This window comes from Aedes aegypti, chromosome 1, assembly GCF_002204515.2.
Source record: "Aedes aegypti strain LVP_AGWG chromosome 1, AaegL5.0 Primary Assembly, whole genome shotgun sequence".
Classification (NCBI taxonomy): Eukaryota; Metazoa; Arthropoda; class Insecta; order Diptera; family Culicidae; genus Aedes; species Aedes aegypti.
The window spans coordinates 4,865,828-4,886,089 of NC_035107.1; the positions used below are offsets into that span (position 1 = coordinate 4,865,828).

The 20,262-nt window shown below is 36.7% G+C and overlaps 1 protein-coding gene across 1 annotated transcript in view; it reads left to right on the plus strand.

Moving 5' to 3' along the window:
* LOC5572379 overlaps positions 1-20,262 on the plus strand; it is a 516,304-nt gene that overhangs the window by 395,581 nt on the left and 100,461 nt on the right. The window contains exons 4-6 of the mRNA XM_021838796.1: positions 4,523-4,658; positions 4,741-4,874; positions 5,481-5,733. Coding sequence (XP_021694488.1) covers positions 4,523-4,658; positions 4,741-4,874; positions 5,481-5,733 — 523 coding nt within the window. The remainder of the gene's footprint in view (positions 1-4,522; positions 4,659-4,740; positions 4,875-5,480; positions 5,734-20,262) is intronic.

A 20,262-nucleotide genomic window follows, 5' to 3' on the forward strand; every position in this document is an offset into this window, starting at 1 on the left:
AAATAAGTGAATATTGTCAAGCTCATAAAACACGGCAGACGAACGACAAGCAAAGATAATATTCAACAGAGAATCCGGAGGAGGCCGCCGACTTCGTCATAGGTCACGCAGAAGATGGCTTTTTAGAGTTGAGGAGGATTTAAGGGCACGTTACATTCATTGCGACTGGAAGCGATTGGCTCAGGACCGAGCCCAATGGAGAAGACTCATCTATTCGGCGCAGATTTATGGGAGCGAATTGTAGCTCATCAAGTATCAAGAAAAGTGAGTGGGAAGCAGTGATGGCATTTTCCTCAGTGTGAGGGAGAGCGGTGCGTATTGCTTTCAGAGTGAGAGCACACTCACAGTTTAATATTCACCACCGCTGATATGGTGAGCGCGCTGACTAAGGGAGAAGAGATTATCACTTGTATCACTCAATACTAGCATGAGCCTATGCATGCTATAAAACGTTTGACTTTTACTGTGCGCCCTGTTTTCAAGTTGCCCAGAAGAAAGAGCGAGACAGCGCCAACACACGGCGCACAGTAAAAGTCATAAGAACAAAAGAATTTATGGCACGTACAGAGGCTCATGCACTAGGGTGTAATTTAAAGAGCACCGTCGATTCTCTACGGTGAGCGTATTTTGTTCACCACAGTGAGCACCAAGGTGAGCACTGCAGAGCGAGCTCTACATTTTGCACTGGAGTGTTCACAGTTGTGATGATTTTAAAACGTCGTTGGAATGATGAGATATTAAATGGATGTTATAATAGAGAAACATGCACATGCGTACATTATCTAAAACACCCCCTAACGTGTTGTACGTCGATAGAGTCTCTCTCTTTAGTGATGCAGTTTTTACGGCAGCGCGTGGCACCGGAAGTTTAGATATTTGCGTCTCCTAAGAAATGAAACAATCGCGGTTTTGCTCCTTTATAAGTAAATCTTCATGGGAGATAACATTGCGGTGTCTTATAATTCACCGCAAGGAATTTTGGGGAAAATGCGAATTAGTCAATGTTATATGTTATCCTTCCGGTTGTCGCGCAGTAGGTTGTCGCTCCATCGCGTCTATGCTGTTTAAGCGAGCTTTTCCACATGCATTGTACCAGAGGCGCGACCATGGGTAGGACAAATGTTGGAAAATATTTTGAGCACAGTGGAGCTAAGATAACATTTAATCCCATGGAATCCTAGAAATAACTTTCAATTTGAGGGCGCAAACGCAAAGGGAAGTAAGGGACATTTTTGTCGATTTTTAGATGAGTTGAGGAAATCTACTGTTTCCAAGCGTTCAAACGATATTTTCATGTGATTTTTCCGCTCAACAGAAAAATAACATAATTCTTTGAAGACTTTTCGTCTTTACAGGGCTAGTAGCGAGTGAATGCATACAAAAGAGCCTTAAACGGAGCAAAAACGAGGCTGAAATGATACCAAATAGGATCCAAGAAAATCAAACGCAACATAATAGGAGCCAGGAGATAAGAGTATAATTCTTCATAGCATCAGAGCAGACATTTCTCTTAGATCAAAGATTTTTTTGAGAATTCCTCGTGACGTTACGATAATTATTAATGGATGTGTTTTACATAATTTTCTCTAAAAATTCATCACAAAATTTATTCAAGTATTCGTGTTTAGTTATAACTCCGGAAATTTTTGAAGGAGTTCATTTAGAGATTTTTTTCCGCGGAATTTCTCCGATAATTTTCCTAAGGTATTTCTCAAAGAATTTTGTTTAGATTTCCACAAGATTTATACTTGGATTTTCCCAAGAAGGACCACAGAAATAAAATTTCTCCAAAAACATTTTCAGAAATCATCTGAATTTCTCAAAAAATTCTTTGAGATATTTTTTAAGAGAATCCTAACTGTTCCAAGATTTCATCCAGAGATTCATCCATCAATTTCTCTGGGACATCCTACAAAATTCCCGGTCAAAACGTCTTCTGATATTCAATCAATAACTTCTCCACAAACTTCTGGGGATTTCCCATAAAATTGTCTTTTAGGATTAATATAAGAGTTCAACTAGGTATTTCTCTAAAAATACCTTTGGCAATTACTCCAGAAATTCCTTCCAAGACTTATACATACATTCCTCCAGTGGTTTATTGAGAATTTGTCAAGTAAGTCTTGAAAGTTTTTCAGGAATTCTTCCAGGAATGCCTCAAGTAAACGCCAAGGATTTTTTTTTCTAAAAAATACATCAGCGAGGCATTTTTAAGGAAAATTTAAAGTTACTCTGATAAAACTTGTGTATGTTGTGTGCAAGTGTAAGTGTGTAGTATTAACTGGTGCGGAAACTTAAATAAACTCTTGAAGATTGCATGGGATTTTTAGAGAAACTTTTTGAAAAATGTTTGGAATAACTGCAGGAGATGGATGAAATGCTCGAAAAGTTCCTAGAAAAAAAAAAATTTGTTCGAAGAAATCTCAAGAAAATGTGGGATTTCTGGGAGAAAATATAGATGAATTCTTGAAGAAATCCAAATGGACAAACGGAGGATTTCCTGCAGAGTTTGTTAGAAAAGCTATTCTTTTTAACTCTGGAATAATCCTTTGTGAAGAAATTCTGTAGAAATCTTTGGAAGATCTCCTAGAGCAACAACTGGAGAATGAGTGAAAAAGTATCTATTGAAGTAATGCCAATTTTCAAACTTTTTTAGTCAATACCAACTTTATCTTTTATAAACTTTTTAAATCAATTTTGATAAACAAATTTGACAAAAATAAATGTTTGCTTTACAACCAGTGAGGTTGTTTTCATTCGCTCAACTAATTCTTAATAACAAATGAATCAACAGGAAAAATGATGTGAATTTTTTAAGTTTATTTTTCATTGTACGGAAGTGACACGAAAAACTACCAAAGCTTTCAAAAGAAACTGAAGATGATTGAAAAATGTTTCATCGCGCAGAAATTTTTATCAAATGTTTCTCTAGAATTTCTTCAACAATTCTGCCAAAATCTCTCAGAAAATCGTCATAAAAACTGAGACTTCAATAGAGTGATCGCTTATTCGATAAAAACAAATGGTTTATAATGTTCCCGCTTTTTGCACAACTATGAAGGCTATATACATTATAGACAATTCATCATACAATTTTAAAATAGTGATAACTGTTCAAAAAGTTTGCTTCTCTATGAACAATGTTAAATGGCGTTATGTTCATTTTTTTTCGAAAATTTGTTTAAAATTAACTGCGTGTCCCAGAGATCTCAATTTGTTATGGTAACTTTTGGCATCTGTAAACAATACACCATTAAAATTGTTCATCGGTTTTTCAAATATATGCTGAGTAATATTAAATTATGCTTTGAGCCATTCTCGCCCCTCAGATCATTGTCACCCCGTCGACGGTATATGTAGTGAAGTTCCCAAAATCGCACATTTGCCCTAATCTTTAATCTGCAAATGTTTCAGGAAAGAACAAGTTGAGTTTGATTAGGCACCTCAATATTAACTCCTATAAGAATGAAGAGGAAGGCCGCGGTGCTTACTAGTGTATTTTATGGATGACTCCTAAAATGCGCCGTTATCTCTATTATTTCTATGCCTTCATGCATCCTATGGAGCATAATTTGTTCTTTCATGTTTGTTATCTCTCATACCGAATTTTAAAAGCAGATCCCAACATGTCGAATGAGACCCTATGCTAAGGATGCGTTCAAAGAGATATTTAATGTAATAATAATAAACTATACTCATGCAGCTGCAATTTCTGATTCTATCGTAAGCCAACATTGAGCGAAGAAACTCTCCTTTTGGTTTGCAGCTTGCTTGTGTGGGAACAAAACAGGTTACACGTTGCAGTTTCTGTACTTCATTAACGCGAAATATTGTTCGTGCCTAGCAGGGAATTTAATTTCCCTGCTCTGCAGTGCCGCACTGGCGTGGATAACACTGATGAGTTCGCCGTAGTGAAAGATCTAGAGCGCGCGCAATTCATTTCAACAGTGTGGTGAGTTTCTGATTTCTCTTTGCTCTCACCACACTCGAACTCGCGCGCTCTTGAATGCGTGGTTCACCACAGTGAGTGTATGTTTTCTCTCGCATGTGGAGCGACTGGATGCTCCTCAGTGAGACTGATTCACTTACACACTAGTGCTACACACTGATGAAATGCCATCACTGGTGGGAAGCATGTAGGAACGAAACAATAGTCACTTTTCCTACACGCATTCCCAATTCTTTATTATTTAAGCTCTTATTATTAAGTATTAGGGTCGAATTCTTCAACAATTATAAACAATAGAATAAACTATATTGATCATTTTGTATTTGAAAAATATACTCCATAACATCTCAACTGATAGCGCGAAATTAAATTATTGGAATGTTTACAATTCTGTCTTATATTTATATTTACAATACCATAAAACTATTTTATCGTACATTTCGTCAGAACAGGGATTTGTATCCCAAAAAGAGACTGAATCTGAATTGCTCATAAAACAAACGAGCACTCACTCAAGAACTGTATCGTTTAACTATAATTTCCTTAACTAATTAATTTCCTCAACATTTGCAGTGGAAGAAGGTGAATCCTTCGACGCTAACGTTGAAAAACGTCGACTACGAAGCGTCTGGTTCCTACTACTGCGAGGTGTCCACCGACACTCCAATCTTCACGAAGGCGTCCAATGACGAACCGATGCACGTCATGCGTAAGTATATTCAACTCATTTTCATTAATGGGCCAACCATCATCTGATTCGGTATCAATTTTCTCTCCTTTCCCCCAAACAGTGCCCCAGAAGGGACCGCCATCGATCGAGTTCGCCAAAAAGCAGCTGTACTACGGCGACATGCTAGTGGCCAACTGTACAACCTCGCGAGCCAAACCCGCCCCGCACATAACGTGGCTAATTAATGGAAAACAGGTCGGTCTGCTCGGCTCTGCATGCTATCTTGCCCCGCACATAATTTTCGATAGTTTCGGTTTGTTTGCGTTGCTTCCCTTTCCGCCCACTCATACAAACTCACACAAACTATCGACGACGACGAAACGGAACCCAAGATATCCCGACAATGTTGACCTTTTAATGATACGGAGGTTCCCCACTTCTGCGAGATACGTTGTTACACTAAAACCTTAGTTACGAAGTCTGTTTTGACGTGAATTTAATTTAAGGAACTTTTTTCCCGAAGTTTAACAAAATAATAAATGAAATATTGGAAGATTGAATTAACGAACACCCTATCAAGTTTGTAAATTGAGGTTCCAGTGTGCATGTACTCTGACTAACGTCAGAAACTGGGAACCTCTGGCATCGAAGCAGCTCCGGTGACAAAGCGCTGACGAACGCGTTCACCACCCTCAGTAAACCATGACATTAGACGCTAGACTGACTCGCACCGCAAACAGTTTGCTTGGATTTTTTTTTTCGCCATTATCCTTCGTCGCGTAACTCAAATGTTAATGACTGTCCCTCTCGTCTCGTTTCGTTTTCCTCCCCCGGTGCATAATGGCTTTTCACGCGTCTCAGGTGGAAGACAAATATGTCCGGCAGCTCCATCACACGCCAAAGGGTGGCCACCGCTCGAAGCAGCAACTGCAACAGCCGCCGTCGCAGCAGCTCGACAAACAGCAACTGACGATGCCGTCGCTTGTCACGTCGCAGAGTGCGCTCTACCATGGCAAGGTGATTGCCGGAACATCCGCCAGCAGCGGCAGCGGTGGGTCCACAACCGGTGGCACGACGTCGCACTCCCTCAAGGAGCTGAAGGCGGTGGCGAAGGGTAATTAAAACATTTACACTAGATGATATTGCAAGTGGGCAGTAAGTGGGTGGGCGGTACGGTCCTCATACTCATAGCGCGTGGGTTTCTGGTTCACTCGGTTGAGATGGTTGGGGAGGCCCCAAGTTTATGTGTCTGTTGTGGGTGCCAAGCGGGTGTATGTTTGCATGGGTGTGTGCAGAATAATCACCAAAGAATCACTTTCGGTGGTGTGACGCTGCTTGGCGACACACGCGTAACAAAGTGTGAAACGTAGTGTGCCATGCCGAACCGATACAGTCACGCGGTAAAGGCTAATGAAAATGGACATTTAATATGACCGTTTTACGGTCGCCATTTGATTGCATTTTAAGTTGGTTTTGATGATCATTGCAAACTTAATCCACGTCATACGTAAAAGGTTATAGACTGCGAATGCAATATAGTTGATTGACAATTATTTCGATCTTTTATGCATAAAGGGAAACAGACAATCATGCACCTCCTTCGATTTGAAAATGCTGTAAGTTTTAATTAACGGATTTATTCTTGACAAAGAATCGCTAATTAAATTTAAATTAAAGCTAAGTAGCCCATCATTCGTTTCATCATCCATGATGAATTAGCAATTTGAAAGTAAAAAACTCAGTCATCATTTTTTATATAAACTCGGGAAAGTATCACACTATAAACTTAAATGCAGAATGTTTGCTGATACTTTTTCAGCTACAGTATCGGACATATAAAATGCATCAAAGCTGATATCCCATTTAAAATGGTCAACTTCAGATAACTTTATCCACGCCGTTTCTCAACCGATTCTTTTCATTTTTTCTGTGACGAACTACAATTTTCGAAAACTATTGTGAAAATTGTGTGAAAAAATATTGATTCAAAAAATACAGATAGGTTGAACTTTGACATAAAAAATGAAGACACAAAGTGATGTAGTAGAAAAATTACGCGTCGTAGCATCTAAGTGTCTTCATCGCATTTGTTCATGAAGTGAACCAATACCAATAGACCAATAGATTTATCACAATTCTTTCAATAGTTATCAAAAATTGAGGTAATTTGTAGTTCGTCACAGAAAAAAAAAATGAGAAGAATCGGTTGAGAAACGACGGAGATATAGCTCTCTGAAGTTGACCATTTTGTATGGTAAAACGGCTTTGGTGCATTTCGGACACATATACTGTAGAGTAAGGTGGGGCAAAAGTTCGACCTTAGTGGTATAATCAAAGTTTCCAAGAAAATAATAGACGATGAAATAAAACAAATACCATACAGCGAACCTTCAACATATTGGCTAAAACTTTGCTGAACAAACTTGTGTCAAAATATTTACCCATTTTTAGTTATACCAGTTTCAAAATTGATCGTCTTAAACGAACTTTTGCCCCACCGGTGGGGCAAAAGTTCGAATCTAGTGTGGGGCAAAAGTTCGTTGACTAAAACACAAAATATCAATACATTTATGCCAGGCATACTTTATACCAGCCGTAAACTTATGTTTGCCGAAAAATACACACTAAATATTCATCAAAAAATGCCCAAAACAGAGTTAATTGTTATATACCAAAAAATAGCAGTTTTTCGCAAAACTAAGTGAAAATGTAAAATTTTTGTGACATTTTTCGCACGATCAGGCAAATTTCGCTAAATTTGAAGATAATATGTAGATTTCAGGAAATTTGAAAAATTTTCCGTGGGTTTATACATGGGTCGAACTTTTGCCCCGCAGATTCGAACTTTTGCCCCGCTATGGGCCAAAAATTGATTCCAACTATTTATGGAAAAACTAATACACGTCAAAGCATCCTTATGATAGGCCTAGAAACGCCTTCACATAAAATATTGATAAATATTTGATCTTCATTTGGTTCCATGCATCGAAAGTTTGACCAAATATTACAATATTTACGTCGAAAAACAACAAATAGCCATAACTTTTCCAAATCTCATTCGATTTTTATGATATTTGGAGTGAAAGTCTCTTACTTGAATAGCATTCAAACCACCATGACATTTCTAAGTTTTGATTTGATTTGAGCTAGAAATCTTTAAAAGAAACTCTTGCCCCACTCGAACTTTTGCCCCACTTTACTCTAAGGTTGGTTTGGACCAACCACATTATTATTAAATGAAGATCAAATAACGAATTAGCAACAATTATCCACAACGAGTACAAATTTCAATGACGGCATACTTCGCCTTAATGCTCATTACCCAAGTAACAATATTAGTTTTACGAATTATTTCCAGGGCGCTATAAATAAACGCCCAAGGTACTTCTACCTTCATCGCATCCCCCAAAACCTCTTGTAGATTAGAACGTGACTAGTTGGCCCACTCTGAAATAGGCTATGAAGTGCATATTTAGGTCACACAAATAAAGCAAAGTAGCATTAGTGGTAGCTATGTTGAGGCCACCTGTTCCAAATGAATGTAGCTTCATTTATTCATTTATTTATTTACAAAAAATTTGGAACAGGGAAAAACCCCTTTGAGTGATTTCCTTTCGAAATCTTTCTCAAAGAGGCACAAAACCTCTTCATCTTTTTGTGTGGTTCACAATAGATGTGGGCAAACGGGAGCGCTACCGAAGGTTGACGCTTTGCTTTGACGTTACTGGAAGAGTGAGGTGTTGGTTTGTTCGCTATGCCTACTTGATTGCCTGATTAATAATCGGGTGTCAACTTCACATTCTTTGGCTACTAGGATGCCACTTAGAGTAATCAGAACGCCACTGTAAGCATAGGGTTGTAATACTGCAGATTCAATACCACACATCTTCCCTCTTCTCAGGATTTAAAATGCAAAAACAAGAAATTTTTAATCGTTTTACGGATTTTCTAAACCAGTATGTTGTTTTCTTTTTTTTTTTTCAAAATTTGAAGTTCTGTTCTTTAAATCGCTACTTGAAATACTTAACTACTTACTTGCTAACTGAAATGCAGTAAATGGTTTTCATGAAGATTTGTTTTTACATTTGAACGAAAATAAACTTTTTTATATATTATGATGATTGATTCCTAAGCCATATCATTCGATTACGAGAAATCCTTCTTAACATTCTGAAAATTTCACATAGGGGTGAAGTATTATCGGTTATTCCAAGGATAGGAATCAAAACAGTTTATCTTTACCTGTTGATGGAACATACTTTTAATTATCATAAGATAAATAACTGAGTAACAATTGTTGACTACTTTGTTTCAATCGGTGAGATAATCATGAGATGAGTAGAAATGAAATTAGCTAAATATTCTCAGTGTCTTCAAATCGAGACCTCAAAGTCGAAGGACTGTTAGTCAGGAACCATTCTGACTAGAATATTTCTGTATCCGAACTATGTAATTGAAGGTCCATGACTAACCTATGCCGACGATAAATATATATATATATGTATGTATATATATATATATATATGTATATATATATATATATATATATATATATATATATATATATATATATATATATATATATATATATATATATATATATATATATATATATATATATATATATATATATATATATATATATATATATATATATATATATATATATATATATATATATATATATATATATATATATATATATATCTCCGTATCCGTTCTATTCGTGATGTTATGACTTTGCAAATTAATTTGGTGCCTTTGTTGGATGGTGTAGTTTCGAATGCATGGTGCTCTGATAGAAGAACATGTCTATTCACACTACCAGTTGTTTGGAAAAATACTTCTACGGGTTGATGACGTGAAGGATTTGGGTATCATTCTGGATGCCCAACTAGCATTCAACAATCATTTGTACTACGTCATCGCGAAAGCTTCTAGGAATTAAGGCCGCACGGGACGTCATCATAATCAGCCTATCCATTACAAGAGGTAAATCCCAAGAACCACTCTATATATCGATGCGAAAAATGTATCACTTTGATTCTATATATGTAGTACACAACCCAATAAATTTTCAGCTTCACTAAAACTCGAGATTTACTTCCACAAAGTTTTGTTGATAATTGTTAGAGCGAGACGAAAGATAGGGACACGGTCTCCCGTGTCACCTTAAGGATATATCCTCTACATCGCTAAGGACTTCTTTTATGTATTCTGCCTCAAGTATCTCTACCCACGCAATCAGAACGGCGTTGAAGTTATTAAATCGTTTGAATGTCGTTCCACTCATTAGAACCGGCAGGCTAATTATATGCTACGACTGTATCTAAGACGAAGTATTTTTGGAAAAAATGTTGTTACTAATGGACTGCAATTCGTGTTCAACAGAGTAGCATCAGCGTTTGACTTTCATCTTGCTAGACATACAATCCGCCATACATTTACGGAAATAATCACTCAAAGACTTGTTTGACTTTTGTTACTTGTTTTGGTATAACATATCTAGTTCTATTTGATCATCAATTTAAGTTTTTACACATTATTTGGCTTACATCCTTTATTCTATGAGTACATTTTAGACCACCAGTCTCGCACGAATGTGAACATCACTTTTGTTAGAAACATATTTGCGACTACCAGTCGCTGTAGCAACATCAATAACACATGATAAGAATAAATGTGCGACCACCAGTCGCGGTAGCACATGTACACCGCCTTTGCTTATAACAAATTTGCGACCACCAGTCGCGCTACTATCATCAATAACACTTACAAGGAACGAATTTGCGACCACCAGTCGCGGTAGAAAGTGTATACCACCATTGATTATAACAAATATACGATTACCAGTCGTGCTAGCAACATCAGCAACGCTTGCTTTGTGACCACCAGTCGCGCTAGCAACATCAATAACACATGCCAGCAACAAATTTCCGACCACCAGTCGTGCTAGTATCATCAATCACACTTGCTAAGAACTTATTTACGACCACCAGTCGCGGTAGCAAGTGTACACCACCATTGCTTATAACCAATATACGACCACCAGTCGCGCTAGCAACATCAGTAACGCTTGCTCAGAATAAATTTGCGACCACCAGTCGTGTTAGCAACATCAATAACACTTGTAAGGAATAAATTTGCGACCACCAGTCGTGGTAGCAAGTGTTCACCACCATTGCTCATAACGCGCATGCATTATCAATAACACTTGCTAGGAAAAAAATTGCGTTTAGCAGTCGCCGTTAAAATTTGAAAAACATATTTTCTAGAAACAAGTTTCCGCGGCGATAATTTTAGAACTTGTTTTTTCTCTATCTGCTGTTTTTGCATATCATGTGGGTTCAAATATATTTACATATTTACTTTTTAGTCAATTTTCCTGAACTTGATATATCGTATCTCGATATCGAATTAAGGAATCATATTAAGAGTTGGCTTCCATAGCTACCTCGATGGATATGGTTCACGAACTGTTACACTCTCTGAATATTGTTCGATTAGCTTATTCGGATCAAAATCCAAACACTAACATTATTCAAACAATCAAATGTAATGTAAATGCTATCTGCATTATTTTTTTTTCAACATACAATGTTTAACACACGATTTATCATCACCAAACAATCACCTTTTGAATGTATGGGTCACTGCACAAAAATCTTCCTCTCTCTTTCACTCTTACATAAAATGTGTAAGTTGTTTACCAGTTAAGGCCAGTAAACGTCAAAATCCCATACACAATCAAAACAGTGCAGAGCCCTATTAATATTATTTTTTTTTTTTTACTTGAACAATGCGGCCACTTATTATCATAAATATTTTATTATGATTTATTCAAAAACTTCATCCATGCTTTTGGGAGATGTACTTTTGTAGGAGTTGTAACTATGTGCACCTAATTTATTTTTTTTTTCTAGATGAAATTTAATCACATCTAGTATTCTCTCCAATCGATATTATGAATACTTGAAATATTTGTAGTAACTAAGCATAATACAAAACAATATAACCTAGAGACAGCTGTTTCACCTACAACAGGTTTCAAGATGGTTTATTCTGCTCCATCAAGTTGAACCGAAAAGCTTGCTATGTAGCTGGTTATATATTTGCTAGTATCTGTTAAATAATTTATTCAAATGACCAGAGCATTGTGTAACTAGTTTAGAATGTGTTAACATTTGAATAAACTAAATGGCTCGACGTAAGCAGATGGACATAATCTCACTGTTCACTATTCAGAAAAAAAATATCCAGAATCTCAATGTGAAGTGAAATTAAAACAAAGCTACTCACGCAATAAGTGATTATTGTCTATTCAACTGTCGATAATCTATGTAGTAAAGCAAAAACCAACTATGCCAGCAGTCAAACTAATCCAGATGATGAAAATATATATCGGAGTATTAAGAGCAAATTTTGTTTCTTCTAAACTCGACTTTTCTATCAGAAATTTATATTAGCATTTCTTTAATTCCTTCAATTATGAGAAAAAGTTAAAATGGTCGATCTAAATTACTGTTCATAATTAATATTATCTACTTGTTTTCAACCGTGCTTTTAAATTTTTTTTCGACGATGATCATACCGTGTTTTAAAAATAAACTTATCCAAGTAGGCTGCTTGCACGCACGGCTACCTGTTGCGTGTTTGACATAATTTCCAAATTTCCGTATTAATCTTTCGGAATTTTTAGAAAAAGTTCATCATAAGGTGGGTCATCGTGGTGATTGATGATATCATGAAGTAAAGGATTTCCGTGAAATGCATAATTCTTGGCGTTTTACTTTGAAACACAATAACAAAACATTAAAATGTCATATTTCGTTAAAAAAATCAACAGATCATAGTTTCACTCAGATTTGTAACACAAAATAGGGAAGGACATTTTTTTTTTACTTACGAAAACCAGCATCCACATTTCGATTCGTCGGCCATTGCCTACCCAGGGTTAAATTATTGACTATCAATATTCACGTAACTGCCAATGATCCTCAATCACACATCATAAAACAACTTCACTGACACCCACTTTCACTTTTTTTTTTTCTTTAAAACATCACTCACTTATCTTTTCTCGATACGATTTCTCCTTTGAACGCAGCATCACAAAAAAAAGTGGACGCTCCCGTTTGCTCATGGGTGATAAATATGGTTCCTTGGAAACACTCGAATTTGTTACCGTAACAAAATAACTGGCAGGATTCGCCAAATGTGTGGTTCACAATAGATGTGGGCAAACGGGAGCGCTACCGAAGGTTGACGTTACTAGAAGAGTGAGGTGTTGGTTTGTTCGCTATGCCTACTTGATTGCCTGATTAATAATCGGGTATCAACTTCACATTCTTTGGCTACTAGGATGCCACTTAGAGTAATCAGAACGCCACTGTAAGCATAGGGTTGTAATACTGCAGATTCAATACCACACACTTTTCATATAACGTTACAAAATAAAAAGAAATTTTATAACTAAAGGCTCATACGGCAAAGATATACCATAGCAGAGCCAAAAACTGCAACATGAATCCAAGCTATCTGAAGAAAGAAGTGATTTCCAAACCAGGATGAGGGAGGGGGTCTTCCAAAACAGAATCCATCTTCACATCTGCAAATAAAAATAGAAAAAAAACACACACACACACAAAACACGAGTATCAAACAATACATGAGATTTCATTCAAAAAACTAAATAAGAGTTTAAGTATATGATAACATCTTGTAGCCAGTATATCCCGAATAGATACAGGAATTGGATGGCCATAATTGATTATACTATTAAATAATTTATTCCTCGGTAAAATGAACCTGGAACATTGAAGTACTATATGATCAATATCTTCATAAGATTCACCACATTCACATAGATTTGAATCCATAATACTAATACGATATAAATGATTGTTACAAATATAATTATTAGAAATCAAGCGCGAAAATGAACAAATAAAGTTTCTGGTTCCTGGTATATTTCTAGACCAAGGAAAATGACTGACTTTTGGACAAATTGAATGATACCATCTTCCTTTATCACTGGAGTTCCAACAAGTTTGCCAACTATCAAGGGAATGCATTTTCAGTTTTGGATAATGCTCAGAAGGAAAAATATCACGATCATAAGTTATACCCCGAACAACACCAAGTTTAGCCAATGAATACCGTATATTCTACCATGAGCAGGGATCCACACAAATTTAATAATAAATCCTCGACTATGCAAATAAAATAATATTTTTTTCATCATTAATAAAACATGATGAGTTTTGAAATTGAAAGAGATGGTACTCAAAGCACGAAGACAACTTAGGCTATCAGAACATACAATGTAAACATTTGGTGGACAATCCTTTATCAAATTACAAGCAAAGTATAAAGCAATTAATTCTGCAATGAATATGGAGCAAGGAGATTTAAGTTTGAAAAAAAAAGAGCCAAAAATTCATTGTATACTCCAAAACCCGCGATACCTTGAAATAAGGATCCATTTGTGAAATAAAATTGCGCAGAAGTAATTCTACCAAATTTACACATAAATAAAATATTGGCAAAAGAAGAATAAAGATTGTTTGGAATTTGTTTCAGTTCATGGAACAGAGAAAAGTCAATCAAAGGTTGAAAAGTGTGAAACGATGTTCCGTAACCGGTCGTTTGAGAACGTCGCGACCCATTGGAAGCCCACACAATAGAAACCTCAGCCAGCGCAGTTGCTGGCTAGTGTAGTGTGCTGTTCCTATACCTGAAAAACAATGCGCTCTCGGGATAGGCATTGGATATATATAGAAAGCGTTGTGTTTGGATGGGCATCTAATTCTTCCGAAAGAGGTGCACTTTGCGAAAAAGGACCACGTGATTATTGAGCTGAAATCGAATTCAGGTTAACTTCTGCGTTCATGAGTCCTCTCATGGCGTAGTGGTTAACGCGCCCGGGAGTCGTGAGTTCGATTCTCACTGAGAAGACGTGTAACTTTTTCGCAAATCTTCACATCAATTTGTCCATCTAACCCAATTGCAAATTATATGTAATGTTTAGCTTTTCGGTAGTTGTTTAATAAATCGCCATTCAGTAGGAATAATATTTTGATATAAGAAAGCATTATATATTGAAAGTAAATGGGTTTTCCCATCATCAGGTAAATTTTTCATTACAATAAATTTTATGTTATCAATACCTGGAGCAGTATTTTTTGAAATTGATAATGTTAAATTGAATTTGACTAATGAAAACGGACAACAAAGATCAGGAAAATAATTTAATGGACTATTTTTAAATTTAATGGAACGTGGGACGAAATCAGGACAAATTTTTGAAGCAAACTCTTGTATCCATTTTCCCGAATATTCTAAAACAGTAGAAATGCAGGGATCATAATTTCTTAAATTTATGGCAACACATCATAATGTAGATAAATAAGTTTTCCTATCTAAATTTTGATTGCGGTCCTTTTGAATCTTAAGCTCAAATCTTCGAGGATGTTGGTTGATTGGTAAAAGAATTCTCGCAGCAGCGTTTCAATTTGCGCAGCTCAAGCTAAAACAGATAATTGTTTATTGAGCTTCTTTTCAGGAAATTGCTTTATCTGGTAGGGTTCTGAACCGATAGGCGAAACCAAATGTATGAACTACGGTACAGTTTTCTGAAAAGAAGTCTAATAAACAATTATCATTTTTAGCTTTGAGCTGCGCAAATTGAATTTATATGTTTCATTCCTCCAGAAATTACTCCAGGAATTCATCCAAGTAGTTCTTTAAAACTTTCCCTAGTAATTTATTTATAAAATCTTCTAGAAACTTCTTTATGAAATCTTCCAGAAATTGTCCTATCCTGTTTCAATCAGGAACATCTCTTGAAATTTTTCCAAGTTTTTCTTTAAACATTCCTTCGAAAAAAGACTTCAGGAATTCTGAAAATATTCTCTCAGAAACACCTCCAGGAATACCGACAGATATTTCTCTAGATATTCCTCGAAATTCTCCGGAAAATCTCAGAGATTTTCAGACATTCGTCTGGACCAACTTCCAGAAACTCCAAGAAGGAGTTTTCAAAAATTCTTCAAGGTTCCTTTGGATTTTTTTTTTCATAAATTCCAATATGATATCCTCGGAGATCACTTCAGGGAATCTTAAAGCCGATCCTCTGGATATTTCAGAAGTTTTTCAAGCATTTCTTCAGATTTCTTTCGAAACATTCGAATTAATTATTCAAGAATTTCTCCCAGCTATTCCCCCAGGGATTCCTCAAAACGGTTGTACTACTTTTTCCAGTTCCCCGAATGCCAGTTTCCCGAATGCCAGTTCCCCGAATATCCCGTTTCCCCGGATAGCCCACTTCTCCGAAAAGTTCATAAAAGTGTCATAACTTCATACATTTCAGGGGGTGAACATACTGGTCATCTGATATGCACCCTTCTTTACTTGATTAACGGTTCTTACGAGTTTTACCGTTATCAACATTTTTGACTACATGTGTATAGTCGACAATCACTAAATACCTCCTTCTTTTGATTGGTTATCGTTCTTTATAATTCACCATTTGGTGAAGCTTTCAGTCTATTATAGCACCTATTTGAACTGCTACACTTTTCAGGGAAACGGGTCATTCGGGGAAATGGCCATCGGAGAAACGAACCATTCGGGGAACTGGCGTTGGGGGAACTGGCGTTCGGGGACCCGATATTCAGGGAAAAGTAGCACAATCCTCAAAACGTGTCTAGAAGGTTTCTTCCAGATTTTTTGCAGGAATCCTGTCAAAAAATTCTTCAGGGAATCTCTGAGAAATTTCATATGAAATTTATTCAGAAATAATTCCTGGGCTTCCTCCAAACCTGTCTGCAGGGGTTCTTCAATACATTCTTGCAGGATTTCACCCGGTGATTACTTCAGAATTTTTTACAGATATTTCCATAGGGATACCTTCAAAAATTTCCCTTGAAAATTCTCTAGGGTTGTTTAAGAAACTCCACTTTTATCAGAAACAACTACAGGAATTTCTCCAAAAAATGCTCTAGGGTTTATTTTAGGAACCGCTGAAGAGCAGATTCAATCTAGATATTCTTTCAGAAATTAGTCCAGGGTTTCATTTAGAAAATTCTTCAATTATCCTTTCAGAATAACTTCCAAGGTTCTCCTAAAAATTCCTGCGGAAGTTCTTTCAGAAATTTCTTTAAAGATATAGGGATTTCTTAATAAATTCTTTTTGAGATAACTCCAGAAATAACTTCAGAAAATTGAACAACAGTCCTTCAGCAATTCGTCACACCTCCAAAAATTTCTTTACGAATTCCTGCAGGATTTTCTTTAATAATTTCTCTTGGGATTTTTTGAGGAATTCCTCCTGGAATTATTGTAGGGGTTCCTTCAGGGTTTCTTCCTACGATTCTTCTAGAGATTCCTTCTCCCTTTAGAAAATCCTCCATGAAATCGACATGCGATTTCTCTAAAAGTTCTTTCGGAAACTTCTCCGGAAATATTTACCGGGATTTATTATGATGATCTTCATGAAACTTCCTCCATGAGATCCCTCCAGAAATATTGGAAGGGATTCCATAAAGAATGCCTACCTTTAATCATCCACGCCTTGCTTTAGCAATTCATCTTGGTATTCCTACTACAATTGCACGATGGATTCTCACAGAAATCTCCCGAAAAATATTTTTATGGGAAATTCCTAATGGAAACTTTGGAAGAATTCCGAAATACCTAGAGAAACTCGTGAAGGAATTTTTAAACAAGTTTATTTGAGAAAAATAGAGAAAAGTTCACAAAGTAATTTAAGGAGGAATGTCTTATAAACCACTGGAGAATTTCTGGATGATTCATTGAAGGAATTTGGAGGAAAAATTCTGGAAGAATCTCTGTAGGAACTCTTGGAAATATCACTGTAAGAGAACCACGAGAAATCCTTAGGAAATCATTGCAAGAATTCTGGTCTCTGGAAGGAATCTCTGAAAAACTTTGAAATTATTTGATACATCTCTTGAGGAATTCCTGGCGGTGGTATACTTGGGTGATTCTCTTAGTGAGTTTATTATGATGTTTCTGGAGAAATACCTCTACAAAAATCTTTATCAAAAATTTGCAAATACTTTTGAAGGAATATCTGGATTCTATGGAAAAATTGATTAAAGTTTTCCTTGCTGAAACCATTCAGTAATCACTAAATGAATGGTTGGAGAAATGTGTAGTTGAATGCATTAACAAAATCAGGAGGAATTTATGAACAAAAACCTGACGGCTAGCTTAGTTTAGCTTAGCTTAGCTTAGACTGACTACACATATCAATGGTTGCTATTCCGTGATTGATCGAGTTCAGTGAAAATGCACAAAGAATCAACTAGAAGATCGGCTGGGATTGGCCATAATCTTCTTCAGTGTGCATAATTCAGTGCCTCTATTTATACATGGTCAATAACGGCGCCGGCCACGTCCTTGCAGTCAGGTGGGATTGGGGGAAGGAATGTTAGTGTGTAACCTTTGCTATTTGGAGACCGTGTTTGCCTCTGCATCTCCACAAAGGTTACTGGGAAGGATGTTTGTTAATGGGGAGGATCGTTGGGTCACAGGATTCACTTTGATAAGCGATTAGACCATGATAAATAATTATTTGTGAGCTATAAATATGCTTATATGTATATATAATATTTTCATTTGGTGTGAACAATATCTATGTAGAGAAAAATTATGCCGACACTTGAGGTGACGAACCTTTCAAAGTTTGTTGAATAAAGTGAACCTTTCGCAAGTCTACACTCGTAGTGTCGAACCATTCAAAGTTTTTTTTTAATTACAAAAATAAAAGTAAAAGGAAAAAGGTGTTTTGAGAAAAAAAAAATTGGACGTAAATAATTTATGAATCAGAGTTTATGTCGACACTCACAGTGACGAACCTTTCATAGTTTGTTGAAAAATCATATTTACGTCTCACCGTTGTAACGATCAAAGGTGCAATCATACATATTTTATAGATTAGAAATAGTAGCATGAAACGAGCTCACCAATTGATCCGTCATCCTTGAGCAGCAACAATCCACTTTCAGCTTCACTCGTTTGCTCGGCTATATAAAAACACACAGAGAAAATGGGCGCGCGACCCGAGAGGGAAAACAACTGACGACTGCTCGGACTTTCTTGACGCTTTGCCCAGGAGCAAGCGTCAACGTCGAAAGATCAAAAAGAACTTATCGATCACGCCACTTTTTCACTTTCACTCGACCGACGCGCGACATGTTTGATCATGCCCTTATCGCCGGCCCCCGCAGGAGCAAACGTTAAGGTCGAAAGATCAAACACAACTCTGAACAAAAACCTGACGGATTCTATATTAAAATAATTCATGAGGAATAACTGTAAGAATTTCTGAAGTAATTTTTAATAAATCTTCTGAAGAATTTCAAAAGAAGCTCCCGGAGAAATACCTGAAGAAACTCCTGCAGAAATTGTTGCAAATTTGCGGCGAAGAGTTTCTGGAAGAAATTTTTGAAAGACTCTGCAATTTCTGGATGAATTCCCGGAGGAATTCGGGACGGTGGTATACCTGGAGGAATCGTTGGAAGAAATCCAAGCGGAAATACCGGACGTTTCTTCAGTGTAATTCCAGGAGAAATATCTGGAATATTTTCGGAGTAATCGCTGGAAAAAATTGTGTAGAAAAACCCGAAAAAATCATGCTCGAAGTAATTTATGGCTTTTTACCTGAAAAAAAAAATCATGGAGATATTCCTGGAGAAATATCTGGAAGAATTTCTAAAGCAACCCCTATGAAAAATTTTGCTGAACAGTAGCTCTTAGCTTATTTCAGTTTACTAAACTATTCCTGAATGATGCGTTAAAAAAGCTTGTGAAGGAATTGTAGTGAATGATATTAATGTATTTGATCAAGGTAGGCACAGACAATGACTCAAAGTAGGCAATGACAGTCAGTAAAGCTAATAAATGATCATTCTGTAAAACCACCTTAAACAGAGCAGTTGTAATTCCTGACCTCTACATATCAGAAGTGGGATATTGCTGCGCAGTCAGAAGACTTCGGATGAATTGGAGCGTTCTGAACACCGGAGAACTAAGGCTGACCGTATACTGCCTGAGGTAGATGCAAGAGAATTTGTAGGAATCGTTGCAGAAGGCACCATGAACGCTACAACTTTTTCTTCACAAACTGGTCAAGAATGTTCAAGTGGTGGACGCGGTGATGGATTGTCTGCAAATTTGCGCCAGGAGAATCACGTTCACAATCGTCAAGCGGTCAGTAATTGCGTTTGTCAAGAACAGAGGAATCGTCTGGGTCCTGAATTTATGGTCTCAAATAACAATTTTCGTTTTGAAGAAGTGGCTGCTTTTCGGCCGTTTTTTGCGGGACATAGCGATGAAGACATCAATCTTTTTATCGCTATAGTGGAAAACACGAAGCGCGCTCTTGGAATAAACTGTGAAATCATGAAGCTTGTAGTAATCAAACAGTTGAAAGGTAACGCAAGAGATTGTCTTCACACTAGAACTGATTTTATGCTGAAAACATATGAAGAGGCTCTGGACGATCTACGTCAAATGTATGGATCAGCTGTCAACGGATTTGAGCTACGAAAACGTTTGGAACGAATCAGATGGTTTGGACGAGAGCCGTTCGCAGATTACTGCCAGTCGAAGGATG